The following is a 19,516-nucleotide window of genomic DNA, read 5'->3' on the forward strand; positions in this document are numbered from 1 at the left end:
GTCGAGGGCTGTGGGGGGGCTGCGTGTCCCTTGGGCGCGGCCCCCGATGGATTGTTCTGGGGGTCGGTGGCCCCCCCGCGGGAGCGGCTCGTGCAGTCAGCTGCAGTGGGCGCAGGTTCGGTTCTGCGGGGGTCCATCCCCGTGACATCAAGTCTGGATCGGGATGAACTCTGAGCCAGCTAACCCCCCCCCCCAGCAGCCCTTGCTCCCCCCCCCCCGCCACCGACCCTGCATGCTGGCCCTGGAGAGTATGGGGGGGCTGAGTCCAGAGCCCATTTCGGGGCTGGGCTGCGTCCCGGCGTTGGTGCAAAGGGAGGGGCAGGCGGGGGCGGGCGCCGCGTGGGGTGTCTGGTTGCGGCGTGAGACCCGACACCCGAGCGGCCGAAGGAGACGCTGGGGCTGGCGGTGAGGGGAGGAGGCAGCGGTGGCGTGTGGCCAGCCAGGGCTGCTGGAGCAGGAGAGCCAGGGAGATGCCGAAAGCCGCCAGGCCAAGGGCCTTGTGGCCAAGCCCGAAGCCGACCAGGGGCAGTTTCAGGGCAGGAGAGCGGCAGGCCAGCCTCGCCCGGCTGTCTACACGCCACCAGCGTCAAGGCACCATACAGCCTACGCTGTCATTAAAGCAGGGTTCACGGGTGCCCCGCATGCCGTCTGTCAGCAGGGTGAGGCCTCCCCCGGAGCGCTTCCCCTCACTGGTGTGGGGCAGTGATCATCCCGGATCTGCAGATGGGGAAACTGAGGCACGTGGGCGGCTCGCCCGCTGTGCGCCCTGCATCAGGACAGCCCCAGGGCAGGGGGGGCCCTCCAGAGATCAAAGGCAGAGTCCAGTCAGCAGCCGTGCCTGGCTCTGAGACATGCCGACGCCCGGGGACACTGGGCACCTTTCCGCTCTGTGGGGGCACGGGGTGCTTGTGCAGACCGGTGGCTGCATGGTTGAGGCAGGGGACTGGGAGGCAGAAGATGAGGGGGCTGCTCCCAACTCTGTTGCGGACGCGCCGTGTGACCCCTGAGCGAGCGACAGCCCTGCCCTGTGCCTCAGTTTCCCCACCGGTAGGTCAGGCTAATCCCTCCGACCCGTGTGACTGGCGCAGAGCGGTTGGAGCCAGGCAGCCACCCCCAGCGCTGTCCCGTGACACCGACTTTTGCAGCCGCTCCTAGACCAGCCAGCGCAAGCAGGGGACCAGCTGTGCTGGGTTTCCTCTTGGCGGCTGGGAAGGGAACCCTGGTTCTGCTTTCCCAGGGGCAGCAAAAGGCTTTGGCTCCTCTGGCTCCCTTGCCCCTGGTTGGGGGGACCTGCCCTTTACACTGAAATCGGCTGGATCCCCTGGCAGCCAGGAGCAAAAAGTGCCGGGATTTGCCCAGGCAGAAACGCACGACCAGGCTGGGGCAAGACGATTTGGAGGCTCCTGGCCCCCCGACCCGCACCAGGCGGGGGCCGCAGGCCAGAGCCCTGAGGGCGCCAGGGAACGGGGAGCTCTGACCCCGTCGTGGGCCTGCCGGGGGCAGAGGAAGATAGCACAGACCGGTATGGGCGTTAGCCAGACCAGCTCTCCAGGCTGCCGCAGGCTGGTGGATGGGGATCCTGGTGCCGGGTGCGCCAGGCTGAGGGGGCAGGGGGTGGCGTATGCAGCAATGGGACAGGCCGACCTGGGGTTAGGGCTGGCATGATGCGCACCAGCTCCTGCCCCCATCACCGCGCCCTGGGGCGAGGCAGGGGACCCAGGGGCCGACATCCCCCCTCCCTCCCAGCCTCTCACAGCTCCAAATGGGGACAGGCCTAGAAAGGGGGTGCACCCCCCGCCCCGCGAGTACCTAGGCCCAGGAGGGTGTGACATGCTCGGGGGCTGTACACGCTAGTGGCCCTAGGCCCGCTCTATTGGGCATTCCTGGGGGGGGTCGCCCCTGGGGGCCTCATGTCAGGTAGATCATGGCCCCACCGGTTCTCACCTGGCCTGGGGGAGGGGTTTAGATGCAGGAAGGGGGGGAGGGGTGTTCCGTGGTTTGGGAGCTCTTGGCTGGGCAATCACAAAGAAAAGAGACTGAGCTGAGCACTGGGGGTTCAGGGCCGGTGGACCCCTCCCCCAAGGGGGCTGAGGCTGCCTGGCCCCTCACTTCGGTGCCCACGCGAACCCGGGCCGGGCTGGACCTCGCACAAGCGATAACCCGTCTCTGTTCTACTGGCTGGGGAGTCTCGTCTTGCTGCTACAGGGGTGCAGGGACGGGGGGTCCCCCATGTGCCGGCACAGAGGGTCAGTCAGGATATGCTGGGGGAGGGGATTCCCTTAGCTAGGGGCCCTCCTGGGCTCCCTCTGCGGGGTCAGGCTGTGGGGGGGGGGTGCTGGAGTAGGGGCTACTGTCCATGGCAGCTGGGCTGAAGTCAGAGCCCCTTAAGCAGGGTTTGGGGGGCTCTCTGGGAGGCGGGGCCCATGACTAGCTGGGGGGTGGGGATTGGTGTCCCATGGCCGATCGCGGGACGGTCAGACTGATGGATTTAGGGCCAGATTTTGGCTGCCTCTACGCAGGGACAGAACTGGGGGGGTGGATTGTAGAGACGCCCTCCCCCAGCGGCTGCCTGGTGCAGTGTCCCTCCCCACACGTCACCTGGCAGCATCTCCCCCCTCTCCCCCCACGAGGGCAGGGATCTGGGACGCCAGGCCTGGGCTAATCCTGCAGGGGCATTGGAAAGGCCTTGCCCGGAGCAAGCGCTCACGGGGGAGGGGGGTGGATCTCCTGCTGGGAGTCACCGGCCCAGCCCGACCCCAGCCACGTCAGCGCTGCCGAAAAGTCTGGGATTGCGACATTTTGCAGGCACTGGAAGGGGGCCATGTGCCCGGCCCTTCTGAGTCACCCTCTGAAAGCCAGGGCCAGGCCGGGCCAGTGGGACTGCAGCCCCTCCTAGGCTAGCAGGCACGATGCTCTGTCCTCCCAGCGCCAGCCCCCCCAACCCCACTCGTGCAGGGGCCTCCTGCCTTTCTAAGCACAAGATCACTTTTTGAATGTCAGTGCAAGCCAGGATCCACCTCAAACCCAAACCCCCTGGCCCCGCCTCCTTCCCCAAGGCCCCGCCCCTGCTCGCGCCATCCTCCCTCACTGCTATAGGCTGGGGCAGAGGGTTGGGGTGCAGGGGACGAGGACTCTGCTCTTGGGCTCAGGGATGTGGGTGCAGGAGGGGCTCTGAGCTGAGCCTGGGGCGGGAGTTGGGCTAGGACAGGGGTGTGGGGGGCAGGAGGGGATCAGGGTGCAGGCTCTGGGAGGGGGTTTGGGTGCAGGGGGACTCAGGGCTAGGACAGGGGTTTGGGGGGCAGGAGGAGATCAGGGTGCAGGCTCTGGGAGGGAGTTTGGGTGCAGGGGGACTCAGGGCTAGGACAGGGGTTTGGGGGGCAGGAGGAGATCAGGGTGCAGGCTCTGGGAGGGAGTTTGGGTGCAGGGGGACTCAGGGCTAGGACAGGGGTTTGGGGGGCAGGAGGAGATCAGGGTGCAGGGTCTGGGAGGGGGTTTGGGTGCAGGGGGACTCAGGGCTAGGACAGGGGTTTGGGGGGCAGGAGGGGATCAGGGTGCAGGTCCTGGGAGGGGGTTTGGGTGCAGGGGGACTCAGGGCTAGGACACGGGTGTGGGGGGCAGGAGGAGATCAGGGTGCAGGTCCTGGGAGGGGGTTTGGGTGCAGGGGGACTCAGGACTAGGACGGGGTTTGGGGGACAGGAGGGGATCAGGGCACAGGTCCTGGGAGGGAGTTTGGGTGCAGGGGGACTCAGGGCTAGGACGGGGTTTGGGGGCAGGAGGGGATCAGGGTGCAGGTCCTGGGAGGGGGTTTGGGTGCAGGGGGACTCAGGGCTAGGACAGGGTTTGGGGTGCAGGAGGAGATCAGGGTGCAGGTTCTGGGAGGGAGTTTGGGTGCGGGGGGACTCAGGGCTAGGACAGGGTTTGGGGGGCAGGAGGGGATCAGGGCACAGGTCCTGGCAGGGAGTTTGGGTGCAGGGGGACTCAGGGCTAGGACAGGGTTTGGGGGGCAGGAGGGGATCAGGGTGCAGGCTCTGGGAGGGAGTTTGGGTGCAGGGGGACTCAGGGCTAGGACAGGGGTTTGGGGGGCAGGAGGGGATCAGGGTGCAGGCTCTGGGAGGGAGTTTGGGTGCAGGGGGACTCAGGGCTAGGACAGGGGTTTGGGGGGCAGGAGGGGATCAGGGTGCAGGCTCTGGGAGGGAGTTTGGGTGCAGGGGGACTCAGGGCTAGGACAGGGTTTGGGGTGCAGGAGGGGATCAGGGTGCAGGCTCTGGGAGGGAGTTTGGGTGCAGGGGGACTCAGGGCTAGGACAGGGGTTTGGGGGGCAGGAGGGGATCAGGGTGCAGGCTCTGGGAGGGAGTTTGGGTGCAGGGGGACTCAGGGCTAGGACAGGGTTTGGGGTGCAGGAGGGGATCAGGGTGCAGGCTCTGGGAGGGAGTTTGGGTGCAGGGGGATTCAGGGCTAGGACAGGGGTTTGGGGGGCAGGAGGGGATCAGGGTGCAGGCTCTGGGAGGGAGTTTGGGTGCAGGGGGACTCAGGGCTAGGACAGGGTTTGGGGTGCAGGAGGGGATCAGGGTGCAGGCTCTGGGAGGGAGTTTGGGTGCAGGGGGACTCAGGGCTAGGACAGCGGTTTGGGGGGCAGGAGGGGTTCGGAATGCAGGCTCCAGCTGGGCACCACTTACCACAGGTGGCTCCTGGGTGGTGGCGCAGGGGACTCAGGCAGGCTCCCCCCTACCCTGGCCCTGCACCACTCCCCAAAGCAGCCAGCAAACTCTCCATCCCTGTCCCGTCCCCCCCAGCTCTGTAGAGACAGGGTAGAAGGTGGGGGGAGGGGCACCCTGACATCAGCACCCCGGCGTTGGGGGGGGGCAGCTCCGAGGCGGAGGGCAGGAGCAGCGCGGCAGTGCTGAGAGGGGCAGATAAAGTGCTGGCCCTTGACAGCCTCCTGGCCAAACCTGCCAGGATCCCCCGTCAAAGGCTCCAAGATCCCCTTCTACTGGTTGGTGACCACTGGCCTAGTGGTCAGAGCAGAGGGCTCTGTGCCTAGCTCTGCAGGGGTGGGGTGTGGGAGTCACGCTGCCTGGGTTCTATTGCACCCTCCGCTGCAGACATGCAGGGTGACCTGGGGCAGGTCAGAGCCAGGCTGTGCCTCAGTTTCCCCCATGCCACAGGGAGACTAAAGCTTACCCCCACTCCAGGGGCTTGAGAGCTGGGCTGGAAGGGATGGACATCATGGGAACGGCTCTTGGCTTCCATCGGATTGGCCAGGGGTGGGGGTGAGAGCAGGGGACGGACACAACCTCGCAGCCCCCTTGCCCTCCTATCTCAAGCCATTCTCTGCTGTGGGTAGGGAGGGGAGTTGGGGACCGGCCCAGGGAGACCCTGCGCCCTGCGAAGCCCCTGGGGGCAGAGGGCTGGGAGGCCCGAGACCACACCAAGGAGGCAGCCGCTTTTGCATGGAGAGCAAAGGTCAATTTCCGGGCCCTTCTGGGCTGAGTGGGCACCGTTCTCCTGCCACGCCCACGCCGCCAGGGCCCTCCAGCTGACGGGCGGCCGGCCAAGCCATCTGCTCCCGCCTCAAGCCATAACTGACGCGTGGTCTTCCCTCCCGGCCCGCCCGGGGGTTGAGAGGGGCAGGCTGATCTCAGTGCCCGTCGGGGGCCAAGGCCCGGGCACCGGACGCAGCCGCCGGGCGTTTCATGGCACCCACGCTTGGACCCGGGACCTAAATCGCCTCCTTCGGCCAGCTCGCAGCCTGGGCTGAGCACTGCCCGGTGGGCCCGGCCCCGAGAGTCCGGGGGCGGCTGCCCACCCGCGAGGCATCGGTGCTGCAGTGAACGGTGCCCCGGTTGCATTACGCTCCGTGGGCTTCTGCCGGCCAAGGGGCCAGGCGGGAGCGCTCCCCAACGCGGCAGCTTGACCCCAGCCCCACTGGGAGTGACCCCCCCAGACCTGCTGCCTCCTTTTCCGCCGGGGGAAATGAAGAGACCCCGCCGGGCGCTGCTCCCTGCCGGTTTAATGGCCAGAGGCGGCCGGCCCCTCAGACCGGCTGCGGAAGGGGCTGGGCTTGCCGGAGGCCTGGAAGGTGCGGCCTGGCGGGCGCTGGACGGCGAAGGGGGCGAAGAACTGGGCGGCGAAGGTGACCGGGTCGCCCGGCTTGTGCAGCAGCAGGAGCTGCAGGAAGTCGGCCAGCAGGGCGCTCAGCTCCGGGTGGCGCCGGGCGTAGGAGGCGTGGCTGGCCTGGAGCTCCTCCTGCAACGGGAAACAGGCCCCGCCTCCGTCAGCCCCATGGGGTGTCGCACTGGGGGGAGGGGGGAACCACACTCTCTGGGCCCCTGCTCCAGAGCGGGGAGACCGCCCCCCACGCCGTGAGCCAATGGTAGGGCCAAGGGAGACGGACGATCCAGCCTCCCGGAGTCCCTCCATGGCACCCAGCGGCCGCCCCATCCCGGTTCGGCTTGGCCCCCTGCTGAGTCCCGCTCTGGGCATGGGGCTCTCAGGTCCCACCGCGCCGCACGTCCGCCTGAGCCACGGACAGCCCCTCGCCTGCCCCACGTGCCGGGAGCCGCAGCCTGGGCGTGGCGGCTCGGAGCGCCCCGGACCCACCTTCCTGTCCAAGAACTGGGAATACAGCTGCACGTCTTCCTCCCAGTCCAGGGGCTTCTTCTGGAAGACGGGCCGCGGCTCCACCTCCTCTGCAGAGCACAGGCGGGATGGGGGGTGAGTGGGCCTCACGGGTGGAGGGAGGGGGGCCTGCACATCTCTCTTGCCCCACAGCATCTGGCAGGGCTAGGCCAGTTCTCCTCGTTGTGCCAATCCCCTGCCCCCCCAGCTTTGCCATTATTCCCCATGCCCCCCCATCATTTCAGGGCGGCACGGGGGAGAGACGCGGCCCCACGGTCCCGGTGATATTTAGGTGCCTAACTCCCATTGGAATCAGTGGGAGTAAGCAGCCAATCTGCCTCTGAGAGTCTGGGCCTCAGCCCCTCCGGCTCCACGGTGTGAGCACAGAGAGTCCCCACTAGCTGTTAGCAGTACGGGGCCTCTGACACACAACAGGGTGGCTCCAATTCCAGCCCACACGGGGCAGTGGGAACACACACTGGCCAGCTCTCTGAGGTTAACTTAATTCAAAATAGTTAATTTGAATTAAGCTAATTCGAATTAACGCATCTACACACAAAACCTATTTCGAAATAGCACAGTCACACTGGTGGACCCTGAACCGAAGTTCAGGCTGGCCGGAACCAGTGCTGGCAGGGCATCAGGTTAGGACTTAGTGCGGGGGGCTGCTGCCTGAGGCTAACTGAGCTCCGTGCTTAAAGGGACCCGACCCCCACCCCGGACAGACAGTTCTCAGGGTTTCCCACTTGCTTGTCTACCTCGATGAGGGACAGCAAAGCAGTCCTGTCTTGGAGTGCCCTGAGCGCCCCCACTTGGGACACCACAGCACTCAGCCCCATGGAGCCAGAGCTGCCCCTGGGCAGGCCGGTGCGTCTCGTGGGGTCGTTGCCATCAGCCCGGCTGCACTTGCCGCAGGCTGCCATCCGGGGGGTCCATCGAGGGGCTGTCAGGATCCAGGAGGCCCTGCAGGAGAGCGTCCACCCCGAGGAGCCCTCAGAGCCTCCCTGGTCCACCCCACCGGGGGCTTGTGCCCCATTCCTCCCTCATGTCCTTCCTGTTACCCCTCCCTAGCCCCCCTTCCTGATGTCAAATAAAACTGGGGGGGGGGAATGAACCTCTGGGGAGACTGGGAAAAGGAGGTGGGAGAGGGGAAGAGAGAGGGTGGGAGAGGGGAGGGGGAAACCTGGGAGGAGGGAGCTGGAAGGGGGAAGCCAGGGGAAAAAGGGGGAGGGGAAGCTCAGGGCTCAGGGTCGGGGGTCTCGCTGGACCAACTTGATTTTCATGCAAACCTGCTCCTGGGTTCGCATGTGGCCTTCGGTGGCCAGGCTGGCAGCTACCCTGCCATAGACGGCCGCATTCCTGTGCCTAGTGCGGAGGTCATGGACGTTGGGGGCTTCCCCCCCAAACCTGAATAAGGTCCATGATCGCCCCTGGACCAGGAAGGCGCCCGCCTTCTCCAGGCCCTGGCAGGCTCCGGGGAGCTGGCAGGCTGCTCCTGGGGAGCGCTGGCTGCCAGTGGCTTGCTGGCTCCTGTTTTGGGGCCACTGGGTCGGGGCAGTGACTGCTGGCTCTGGGCTGGCAGGCTAGGAGCTGGCCCAGGCCCTGTGGCCAGGGTCTACCCTTTAATGGCTCCGGGGCTGGGGGAGAGGAGAGGAAGTTTTCCTGGTTGTGCCCAGAGTGGCCCCCAGGGCTCCCTGGGAAGGGCGGGGGGCCCCGTTTCGAACGAAGCGTCTACACGGCACTAAACTCGAAACAGCTCTTTGGATTTGGCGCGACTCCTCGTGGAGTGAGGGCTCCCGTCGGAAGGCGGCGCTCCGCTATTCGGACCAGCGCTCTGCCTGCGGAGGGAATTCGGAGTAAGGGCTGTTCTATCGACGTCCCTTGGCAGCGCAGCCCTGCCCTCGGCGCCCACGACTCCTCCGCAGGCTCCTTACCTGGCTCCACGAGAACAGGCATCTGCCGCAGCAGCACAGTGGCCGGGGACCCCACCTGGACACGACGGGCCAAATGTCTGGGTGATGGAGAGGAGGGGTGAAGGGCCAGGTCACCCACCGTTACTGGCGACCTCCCTATGCCTGGCGCTGGGGCCCAGGCAGCCCCCACGCCGGGCACAGAAGTGGTGCAGCGGGTTCGTCATCCCCCCGTTCGTACAGGGGGCGGGCAGGGCCGGATAATGAAAGGGGCTTTAGAGGCAGCAGCCCAAGACTCCGGGCTCAGGGCCCCGCCTTGGAGGGACACAGGCAGCTGTCCCCAGGCGCAGGGTGGGCAGAGGCTGCCAACGGAGAGCGAAGGAGGGGCCGGGGGTGTGGGAGCCAGGGCGGGCGGGGGTGGGCGGAGGCTGCCAGCGGAGAGCGAAGGAGGGGCCGGGGGTGCGGCAGCCGGGGGCGGGCGGAGGTTGGCAGCGGAGAGAGAAGGAGGGGCCGGGGACACGGGGGCGGGCGGAGGCTGGCAGCGGAGAGCGAAGGAGGGGCCGGGGGCGCGGCAGCCGGGGGTGGGAGGAGGCTGGCAACAGAGAGAGAAGGAGGGGCCAGGGGTGCGGGAGCCGGGGCGAGCGGGAGCGGGCGGAGGCTGGCAGTGGAGAGCAAAGGAGGGGCCGGGGACACAGGGGCGGGCGGAGGCTGGCAGCGGAGAGGGAAGGAGGGGCCGGGGGCGCGGGAGCTAGGGCGGGCGGGGGGGGGGCGGGGGCTGGCAGCGGAGAGCGAAGGAGGGGCCGGGGGCATGGGAGCCAAGGTTGGCGGGGGTGGGCGGAAGCTGGCAGCGGAGAGCGAAGGAGGGGCCGGGGGCGCGGGAGCCAGGGCGGGAGCCAGGGCGGGTGGGGGCGGGCGGAGGCCAGCAGCGGAGAGGGAAGGAGGGGCCGGGGGTGCGGGAGCCGGTGCGGGAGCCAGGGCGGGTGGGGGTGGGCGGAGGCCGGCAGCGGAGAGCGAAGGAGGGGCCGGGGGCGGGAGCCAGGGCGGGGGGGGGGGCGGAGGCCGGCAGCGGAGAGCGAAGGAGGGGCCGGGGGTGCGGGAGCCGGGGCGGGTGGGGGCGGGCGGAGGCCGGCAGCGGAGAGCGAAGGAGGGGCCGGGGGTGCGGGAGCCGGGGCGGGTGGGGGCGGGCGGAGGCCGGCAGCGGAGAGCGAAGGAGGGGCCGGGGGTGCGGGAGCCGGGGCGGGTGGGGGCGGGCGGAGGCCGGCAGCGGAGAGCGAAGGAGGGGCCGGGGGGGTGGAGGCCGGCAGCGGAGAGCGCAGGAGGGGCCAGGGCGCGGGAGGGGGCGGGTGGGGGCGGGCGGAGGCCGGCAGCGGAGAGCGAAGGAGGGGCCGGGGGTGTGGGAGCCAGGGCGGGCAGGGGTGGGTGGAGGCCGGCAGCAGAGAGCAAAGGAGGGGCCGGGGGTGTGGGAGCCAGGGCGGGCGGGGGCGGGCGGAGGCCGGCAGCGGAGAGCGAAGGAGGGGCCGGGGGTGCGGGAGCCGGGGCGGGTGGGGGCGGGCGGAGGCTGGCAGCGGAGAGCGAAGGAGGGGCCGGGGGTGCGGGAGCCGGGGTGGGCGGGGGCGGGCGGAGGCCGGCAGCGGAGAGCGCAGGAGGGGCAGGGCGCGGGAGCCGGGGTGGGCGGGGGCGGGCGGAGGCCGGCAGCGGAGAGCGAAGGAGGGGCCAGGGCGCGGAAGCCGGTGCGGGAGCCGGGGTGGGCCGGGGCGGGTGGAGGCCGGCAGCGGAGAGCGCAGGAGGGGCCAGGGCGCGGGAGCCGGGTTCTCCTACCCGTCGGAGAGGAAGTAGAACTGCCAGCTCATGGGGAGCCCCTCGTCCGGCCACACGACCCTCTCGATCACAAACACCTCCGCCTCCGTGGAGCCCACCAGCTGCCTCTGGAAGCCCAGGGCGGTCTGCAGAGCAAGAGCCGGGTGGGCGAGAGAAGCGGGTGCAGGGCGAGCCCTCGGGCAGGGCCCCGGCTGCCACAGGCCATTGGGAGTGTGGCACGGGGGAGGGCAGGTTCATAGATCCCCAGCTACGTGATCGGGACCTAGGCAGGGGAACGCAGGGTCATGCCCCCCCCCAGTCGGGTGCCAGGGCAGAACACAGGGGCAAGAGGAGCCCGCGGGGGGCACAGGAAGTGCCCCTCCGAAAGCAGCCCCCCGTTTATCCCGGGCCATGCCCCGACGGTCCGGGCGGAGAATCCCTGCCGCGCGGGGACAGACTCCCGGCCGTAGGCGCGCTTGCTCTCCAGCGGCGCGTCTCTGGCGCCAAACGCCAGGCACCGGACACGCTGGGCCTGTCTGTGCTAGCCCGAAATGCACACGCCTGAGTGCAGCGCGCCCCGCGTCGACGCTCACGCTACGTCGCTCCTCGGCCGGGCACAAGGCCGGAAAGTCACGTGCATTTCTTACAGGTACTGTCCCATCCCCGGGGGGGGGGGGGGGGTGAGTGTGATACCACAGTACCTGTGTTGGGGGGGCCCTCTGGGCAAGAGGCTGGGAAGTGTGGGGGGTACAGAAGTCAGGGCTGGGAGTGGGGGAGCTCAGGGTAAGGGGTGGAGATTTGGGGTGCAGGTGTCAGGACAAGGTGGGGGGAAGATCAGGGCAGGGGTAGGGATGTGGGGGGGCAGGGGTCAGGTCAGGAGGTTGTGGGGGGGCTCAGGTCAGTGGATTTGAATGTCTGAGGGATTAAGGCAGGGAGATGGGGGTGCGTGAGAGGGTGGGGGAGCTCTGAGTGCAGCTGCAGCATTGTCCGGGCCCCCAGGGCTGTGGGTACTGGCTCGGGCCCACCCTGGGGAGTGGGTGCTGGTGGTTTAGCTCCTGTGGGGAGGAGGGGAGGAGAGGGGTGGGCCGCCCATGCCAGCATGGGGCCTTGCTCACGTCCAGGGCCCACCAGCACCTAGACCCCCCGGCTGGTCTCACCCTTCCCGGGGCGCCCGACTTCCATCCTCCTCTAACCCTTCCCGGAGCCCCCTTTCCCTGCTCCCTCCCCGGCTGTGGCACAGGAGGGGCGCAGGGTCCCGGCACCGGGACCAGACACAGAGGTACAATAGCGCCCCCGTCCCACCCCTCCTTGTGCTTCCTGCCTCCACGGCCCAGCACCTCCTAGCCTCTTTGGGCCCAGCGCCACACTGGGAGCGGAGCTCCATCACCCCCCTCGCGTTCTCCTCCCACCGCCCGGCACCCCGCTCCCCCGGAGCCCCTCAGCCCCTGCCCGCCGGGCGGGCGGCGCCAGCCACTCACGTAGGTGGAGGTGCAGACGCAGGCCTCCGTGTCGAAGGCCAGGAAGACGGCGCCTTGGGGCACGGCCCTGCGCCTGGCCAGCACCCGCAGCACCAGCAAGTTGGCAGCCTCCGAGACGAGGCCGGGCAGGGAGGCGCAGTGGTAGGAGAAGCTCTGGGTCTGGGGCTCTTGCTGCAGAGAGATGCCGGGGGGCGGGGGGGTGACCCAGCCTGCCACGTGGGATCCTCAGGTCCCAGCACCCCAGCTGGCTCTGCCACCCTCGCCCCCGCAAGGACAGGAGGGAGGAAGCAATTCACTTGGCTGAGCCATGGCTGGGAGGTGGGGGCCCCCTTCTAGGGGACTCTGGGCAGGGAGCCCCAAGATAGTCGGGGCCCTGTGCTTGGAGGTTTGTCCCCCCCCCCAAAAAAACCTGCACCCTAAGTGAGACTGGCCAGCTCCGCTCCGAGGCTGGGGCCCATGAACCTGGCCCCGGCGGCTGACTCAGAGCCCCCCATCCCCCAAGCCTGCCTCTTTAGGGCAGCCGGACCTGCCCCCCATCTCTGCCCCAGCAATGGGAGCCAAGGCTCCAGCCAGGCCAAGGCGCCCCCTGCTGCTTGGCCACGGGACAGCCGCAGGCCGGCAAGGGGAGGGAAGCCCCACCTGGAGTCCCAAACACTAGTGGGGGGGGCAGGCTTGCAGATCCCCGCGGACGCCACCCCCTCACCTCTCCTTCCACGATGACTTTCTTGACAAGCAGCCGCCCGCCGCGCTTGGCCACGTGGGTCTTTCTGTCCAGGGGGTGGGCTCGGAACTGCGAGAGGCGAGCAGAGCAAAGCGATGGGCACAGGGCGGGGGCGTCTGGGGGGCGCCCCCTCTGGGGACCGCCCCGCCCGGGGGCTCGTGGCATGGGCTCTGTGACATCCGGCTCCAGAGCTGCTCCCCTGCCCGTTCCCCACTCACACCAGAGGGGGACCCAGCGTCAGGCTTCAGGGCCGCAGGGGTCAGGAGGGAGGTTTCCAGGGGCAGGACCGGCCGGGTGCATCGTGGGAGGTTCCACCTTCCGAAGCCGCAGGAGCCAGGCCATGAAGACCAGGGGTCCGATCCTGCAGGTTGCTGGCAGGTGCGGGGTGTCCGGGGGCAGGATGGGCCAGCAGGGGCCGGGATGCCCGAGGCCATGGAGCAGGGAGACAAACACACCTGCCCACAGTGCTGCCCACAAACAGGAGGCGGCTGTGCTGTGCAGTGGTTGGAGCAGGGAGGACGGGGTTCTAATCCCAGCTCCTTCCAGCCCAGAGCGGACAGCGGAGGGGCCAGGGAAGCGCCTCTTCCCCGCGACGGAGCCAGCTCCTGGCCGGGATGCCTGGCCCTCTGCCAGCGCCGCCGGAGTTACCTTCACGTATTCATGCTGGTGCTGCTCCAGGGTTTCCAGGCGCTTCGAGATGTACGCTGATGGGGAGGAAAGCCCCGTCCTCAGCCACAGCTCCGGGCAGGCCAGCTCGGCTCGCCAGAGTTCCCCTCCGGCCCCCACTCCAGGCACCTCGGTCAGGGTCTCGCTGGCCCGGCTGCCCAGCCCCTGTGCCCTAGGGCAGGGCAGCACCTGGCAGGTGTAGGCTGCTGGGGCGTTTGGGGAGGGCGGGTCCCCTCCTGGCCTGGGGACTCGTGTCATTTGCTCAGTGACGTCCGGCTCCAGAGCCTGCTTGTTCCCCACTCAGACCCTGGCCAGAGGGGGACCCGGCCTCAGGCTGCAGGGGTCAGGAGGGAGGCGCTCCAGGGCCCGTCCCTGCTAGAGTAACAGGATCGCCTGGAGGGACTGTGTCCATGCGCTGCAACTGGCGGGGAACCCCCGGGACCTGTTGGTGCCGTCTCCCCACGCCGGACTGTCCCATTTTCACTGCTGGCGTTGGGTGGACACGCCCCGGCAGCGCTGCTCAATGGCCAGTGCAGAGAGCTGCCAGGGGTCATGGGGGCTGCATGACCCTGGGGTGTCTCTGTACCAGAGGGGATGGGCTCCAGTGTCCCCTCTAAGCCGAGTATTGGACGGCCACCCAGGAGAGATTCAAATGCCTCCTGGCTGATTAGCACAGCCGGCAGCGTGTGTTTTTCCTGGTGGTGCCCATTCGCACATGCCTTGGTGCACAAAACAAAATTTATTCCACACAAGGATGGACAAAATTAGAGGGAACATTGGTGGGCTCCCGGTCCCAGGCAGGGGCTGGTATCATCTTGCTTGGGAGGGGCAGCTGCCGCGGGGTCTCTAGCCATACCTTCCCCCCGAGGCAATACGGCCACTCTGCCTCTTGCCTGAGGCACATCACAGGCCATGGGCTACCACCGACCCCACTGCAGGCGCCTGGGCTAAGAGGATGGGACGGATCAAGTTAAGGAGGGACCACACGAGAGAAAGGGGATGGGGGGAGAAAGCGGGGCTCGTCTGGCAGCTCCTTAGCACGTGTCTTCCTGCCCTGCCACCTCCCCCACCGACGCCAGCCCCACGGCCCCTGGGCGGCCTACCTGTGATGGAGGAGCTGCAGGGCACGTCGCTGACGGTGCCCTGGCTGGTGGCGCAGACCAGGTAGCAATCCTCTTCCTGCCCGCCCGGCTCCTCGTAGCAGGCTGGCTGCACCGAGACGGAGAACTGCCCCAGCGGCTGCCCGTGCTCCGAGACCATGACCAGCGACTCCGCGAAGAGGCAGGGGCGCAGCTCCTCCGCACCTGGGAGCCCAGGTCACCATCACTGCCACGCCCACACCTACTGGGGGCTCCTGCCATTCCCCCCAGAGCCCCAGGACTGCCGGGCAACCCCTTCCAGACACGTAACTCAGCTCCGCTCCTCCCTCGTGCTGCCTGACCATGGGTCTCAAACAGCCAGAGACCCACAGGGCAGGGGCAGTGCTACCGGCCCATGCAACACATGGGGAAACTGAGGCACGGCAGGAGGCAGAAACTTGCCACAAAGTCTCACAAGAAGGCTGCAGTAGAGCAGAGAGTCTGAATCCCAGGAGCTGCTCTGACCACTAGACCCTGCTCCCGTGGAGAACCAGGGCTCCTGACTCCCAATCCCATCCTTTGGCCACAAGGCAGCCTGTCTCCTCAGTACACCCGAGATGGAAATCTTCCCGGTGCACCACAGGGAACACACTGTGGGTATGTCTAGACTACATGCCTCCGGCGACACAGGCATGGAGATTAGGCTACCTGGCATAGGAAAATGAAGCAGTGATTTAAATAATCACCGCTTCATTTAAATTAAAATGGCTGCCACGCTGCGCCGATCAGCTGTTTGTCGGCTCAGCGCGCTAGTCTGGACGCTCTGCGGTCGACATCGAAGGCATTTGTCGACTGCCCCGGTAAACCTCCTCACACGAGGCATAACGGGGCGGTCGACAAGTGCCTTCGATGTCGACCGCGGAGCGTCCAGACTAGCGCGCTGAGCCGACAAACAGCTGATCGGCGCAGTAGCCATTTTAATTTAAATGAAGCGGCGATTATTTAAATCGCTGCTTCGTTTTCCTATGCCAGGTAGCCTAATCTCCATGCCTCTGTCGCCACAGGCATGTAGTCTAGACACACCGGCTGTGTCTACATTGGCACCCCTTTCCGGAAAAGGGATGCTAATGTAGACTTTGGAATAGGCAAATCCGCGGGGGATTTAAATATCCCCCGCAGCATTTGCATTAACATGGCTGCCGCTTTTTTCCGGCTTGGGGAAATGCCGGAGAAAAGCGCCAGTCTAGACGTGATTCTCCGGAAAATAAAGCCTTTTCCGGAGGATTTCTTATTCCTACTTTCAAGTAGGAATAAGAAATCCTCCGGAAAAGGCTTTATTTTCCGGAGAATAACGGAGATTTGCCTATTCCAATGTGCTACATTAGCATCCCTTTTCCGGAAGGGATGCCAGTGTAGACGTAGCCACCCTGTGTGGCAGGCTCCTCTGTGAACACATGGAAGGGAGGTCAGAGAAGAGTAAGGAGGCTAAATCTGTCTTGCTGGGCCAAGGAGTTGTAGGGAGGGGCTGGCAAATGTCTCAGGGGTGTAAACGCCAAGGAGGGGGAAGGATCTTCTGAAGACATTACCCCATGCGAGAGTAAGGATGGTAAGTATCCACTGACTGACGATGCATTTTGCATTGACTATTCAATTAGTCGACAGGGGTCCTCGGTCTTTGGAGCCCTAGGGTTCAGTATCAGCGGGGTAGCCGTGTTAGTCTGCATCCGCAAAAGCCCTAGGGTTGTCGCTACACTTCAAAGGTGAAAGCCTCATGTGGAGCCTGGGATCAGCTGACCCTGGGCTCCGTGTGGCGCTGCCACTTTGAAACTCCACATGCAGCCTGGGGACACCCCAGCTGACCTTGGGCTCCGCGCGGCATTTCAAAGCGGCAGCACCACACGGAGCCCGGCATCTGGCCCCAGGCTTCAAGAAGTGCTGTCGCTTTGAAATACCCCCTCTTCTCCCCCCCCCCCCCCGCTGCCTCTGTCTGGTAGTGGCAGCAAGGGGGGGAAGTGACTAGTTGATTATCCTGTCGACTAGTCCTTCACATCCCTAGTGGTTAGATATGGCTGGATGTTTGGTGCGTGTGTGTTCCCTCTGTGTGCCACCGCAGCCTTGCCCTGACAGCTGGCACAGCAGACCTCGAGCGAGCTGCCCAGTGACCACAAGATCCATTAAGGGACAAAGGCAGCCAGGCAGAGCATCCTGCAGACTCTACCAGGCCACTAATACGTGCATCCTGTAACAATGGACCAACTCAGAGAACGCAGGACTTCCTGTCCCTCCCTAGGCCAAAGACACTGCCTCTGAGATATGTCCTTAGACCCTGATTCATACAGGTTAGTACTGCCCCCAGCGTGGCTAGTTATCACCCAAAGCTTGTACGTGTAGGTTCAATTAAAGCATCTCTACTACGTACTGTCGCCCTGACCTCTTTTCGGAGGTGCTGGTGTGTTCCTGGGGGATGATTTTGTACCATGCAGCAAGATGCTGTGGTACCCCTTGACATCAGGATGTGTTTGTGCGAGCGCTCTGGGACTAGCAGCTCCACCTAGGCTGTATTTCCCTACGTTGTTTATGAGAAGGCCAGGTGAGACAGTACCAAAAGGCCTACTAAAGTCAGGGGTATACCACATCTACCGCTTCCCAGCATCTACAGGGCTTCTTACGGGGTCAAAGAACACTGGTAGATTGACTTAAAAAACAACAAATAGACTAGTAGCACTTTAAAGACTAACCACACATGTGGATAGGTTTATGAGCTTTCCTGGTTTGATTTGTTCTTGACAAATCCATGCTGATAGTTCCTGAACACCTTGTTATCTTCAAGGTGGCTGTGAATTGATTGGGATGGGGTGGGGCAAAGGGACAGGTAGGCCTGCAGAAACGATTTGCTAACAGGGAGGTGTTTCTGAAGGCCAATTCTGCCCTGACCTCCGGGGGTGGTCCCCACCCAGCCTGTGCCTATCTTTGATGGCTACCAAACACGCAGGTAAACGTGGGCATCCCTCGCTGCCACCGGAGGGAAGTCGGCAGCTAGCGAAAGCCACAACACATGTGCCCTTGAAACCAAAACCACAGCATCCTCAAGAGCTGGGGTATCCGCCACAACAGGAGGTGTGAAACCAGAAGACTGAACGGTGGGATGCAGAACCATGGGATGGTGAGGTGGGGGGCGGGGGGCTCGGAGAGCTAGGAGTCCTGGGATCTGTTCTCACTTCTACCACGGTCTTGCCATCTGACCCTTCGCTGCCTCAGTTTACCCCGCCATAAAACAGGATGACAGTCTCTTATTGCTAACAGAATAGCAATAAAATAATAATCGGAGTTTACGCAGCAGCTCCCATGCAAGGATCCCAGACAGGACATGGCTGAGCCGCACAGCTAGGGCAAGTTGGATTTTTTTCCACGGAAACCGACAGGTCAGCATTCGACTTTTCAAGGTCTCTGTCAAAAACCTGAATTCCTGAGACCTGAAATCCTTCCTTTCCTGCAGTGCCGCCTGGGAGTTGTCGTTTGGGAACCTCCGGCCCCCGTTTCTCTCGGTGGGTCTAGCTCCCAGCGGAACGTCATCTCGTCTGGTGCACCCGGCCCAGAGAAAGGAGACTCTGGTGCATCATGGGAGATGTAGTTTGACCAGAGAGCTGAGCCAAAGGAGACTGGGAGTGCAGGAAACCTGAACTACAACTCCCAGGAGGCTCCGGCAAAGTGCAAAGTTGTAATTCTGCAGAGCATGGTGAGAGGAGCCCCAGGGAGTCGGGGAGCCCAGTACAGGTCCCGTACGGCACGTTACATGTAACCCACACGCCCGCTGGGAGGGGGGTGTCACTGGCCCGTGGAGTGGCACCGAGACCCCTTACAGAGAGAATGAGCTTGCTCTGCAGCCATCGCTGGGAGCCAGCTGGCCTTTTGCTCATGCTCATGGACTAAGCTCCACAGGCCCCAGGTTTGAGCCCATCTGTGGGTGCCTTACGCACCCGCCTGCACCCAGTGACGAGGGGCTCCCTGGGGCAGGGCATGCTGCTCCCTCCTGCACACCAGCCCTGCCAGGGAACACCAGCCGCTGGAAACGCAGCGCCCTGGCTGCCCTTCACACGCCCCCTCCCTCTGGGGGGCTGAGCAGGGAACCCCCAACGGAAAGTGGGCGGCACCCACCGAGGAGCGAGAGGAATTCTGTGGCCCCCTCGCTGGCTGCTGGGACCCTCTGCACCGGTGCTGGCGGGCCCCCCTCGTCCATCCCGGGCCGAACGAGGAGGCGAGGCGTTCAGTCACGCAGGAGGGTCGGAGGCCGCGCACCTGGAGATCCTGCCTGGGAGACCCAGAGCCCAGAGCAAGGCAGCCAGGAATCGCCCCCCCCACCCCTGTGCACGGTCCAGGGGGGCCATACAGGTCTCCACCCCCAGCCCTGCAAACCCCGGATCGGGCCCTTCCCCCAACCGCCCAGCCCCCCACGGAGCCGCCCCCCTCCCCCGTGCACGGTCCAGGGGGGCCATACAGGTCTCCACCCCCAGCCCTGCAAACCCCGGATCGGGCCCTTCCCCCAACCGCCCAGCCCCCCACGGAGCCGCCCCCCCCCGTGCACGGTCCAGGGGGGCCATACAGGTCTCCACCCCCAGCCCTGCAAACCCCGGATCGGGCCCTTCCCCCAACCGCCCTGCCCCCCACCCCCCCCCCCCATGCACGGCGCCACCCACCTCAGCCCTGCGATCGGGGCTCGCCGGGAGCGACCCCGAGCCGCCGGCCAAGGGGGAGCCCCACGTGGCTTTAGGGGCTCGCGGCGCACCCCGCAATGTATCCAACCGTCCCCGCGGTAACCGGGCTCGCCCCGCCCCTTAAAGGGACAGGACGCCGGGAGCGGGCGGAGCAGCCTGGAGGGGGGGGGACAGTCCGAGGTCACGGTCCCCCCCCCCGGTCTTCGCGGGCTGGGGTGGGAGGGGGCTCCGCAGTGGGGGGAGGGGGCAGCGGTTTGCAGGGCCGGGGGGGCAGAGGGGCTCAGGTCCCCCCGGGGGCTGAGGCTGCGGTGAGGGGCGCTGCCGAGAGCCGGGGGGGGGGGGGCAGAACCTGCCCGGCCCCAGGATCGACCCCCGCGGCTACCGGGTCCCCTGGCCAGCAGCAGCCCCCCCCCCCCCGGCGGGGCAGGGGCTTAGCCCGGCGGCACGGGCCGGAGCGGCGGGGAAAGTCCTGGCCCGGTCCGGCCTGAGCCCCCGGGAGAGGGGCCGCGCCCACGGGCGGTCCTGCGAGCTGCCC

At 66.2% G+C, this 19,516-nt stretch overlaps 1 protein-coding gene across 2 annotated transcripts; it reads right to left on the reverse strand.

The window, feature by feature from the left end:
- Positions 1-5,992: 5,992 nt before the first annotated feature.
- Positions 5,993-19,102, reverse strand: CATIP (ciliogenesis associated TTC17 interacting protein). Of its 2 annotated transcripts, XM_075932985.2 has the most exons (10): positions 18,964-19,102; positions 18,425-18,578; positions 14,294-14,494; positions 13,173-13,228; positions 12,507-12,593; positions 11,804-11,974; positions 10,347-10,471; positions 8,553-8,629; positions 6,601-6,689; positions 5,993-6,246 (listed from the first exon to the last, which is right to left on the reverse strand). In XM_075932985.2, the coding sequence occupies exons 2-10, from the start codon at positions 18,504-18,506 to the stop codon at positions 6,010-6,012; spliced, it is 1,125 nt and encodes a 374-aa protein (XP_075789100.2). In that variant the 5' UTR covers positions 18,507-18,578; positions 18,964-19,102; the 3' UTR covers positions 5,993-6,009. The 2 variants fall into 2 exon arrangements, with proteins under 2 accessions (XP_075789100.2, XP_075789101.2); XM_075932986.2 differs by lacking the exons at positions 5,993-6,246; positions 6,601-6,689 and adding an exon at positions 8,268-8,456.
- Between the last annotated feature and the right edge of the window lie 414 nt (positions 19,103-19,516).

The sequence above is a fragment of the Pelodiscus sinensis genome, chromosome 7 (genome assembly GCF_052426305.1).
Source record: "Pelodiscus sinensis isolate ZL-2025 chromosome 7, ASM5242630v1, whole genome shotgun sequence".
In the NCBI taxonomy this organism is placed as follows: domain Eukaryota; kingdom Metazoa; phylum Chordata; order Testudines; family Trionychidae; genus Pelodiscus; species Pelodiscus sinensis.

What these genes read in the sequence shown, in the direction of transcription:
- CATIP (XM_075932985.2), bottom strand. Translation starts at nt 18,506, where the DNA reads ATGGACGAGGGGGGCCCGCCAGCACCGGTGCAGAGGGTCCCAGCAGCC. An exon ending in CTGCAGCTCCTCCATCACAG is followed by an intron (nt 13,229 to 14,293) that starts GTAGGCCGCCCA and finishes CCTCCCCATCAG; the next exon opens with CGTACATCTCGAAGCGCCTG. An exon ending in ACCAGCATGAATACGTGAAG is followed by an intron (nt 12,594 to 13,172) that starts GTAACTCCGGCG and finishes CGCCTCTCGCAG; the next exon opens with TTCCGAGCCCACCCCCTGGA.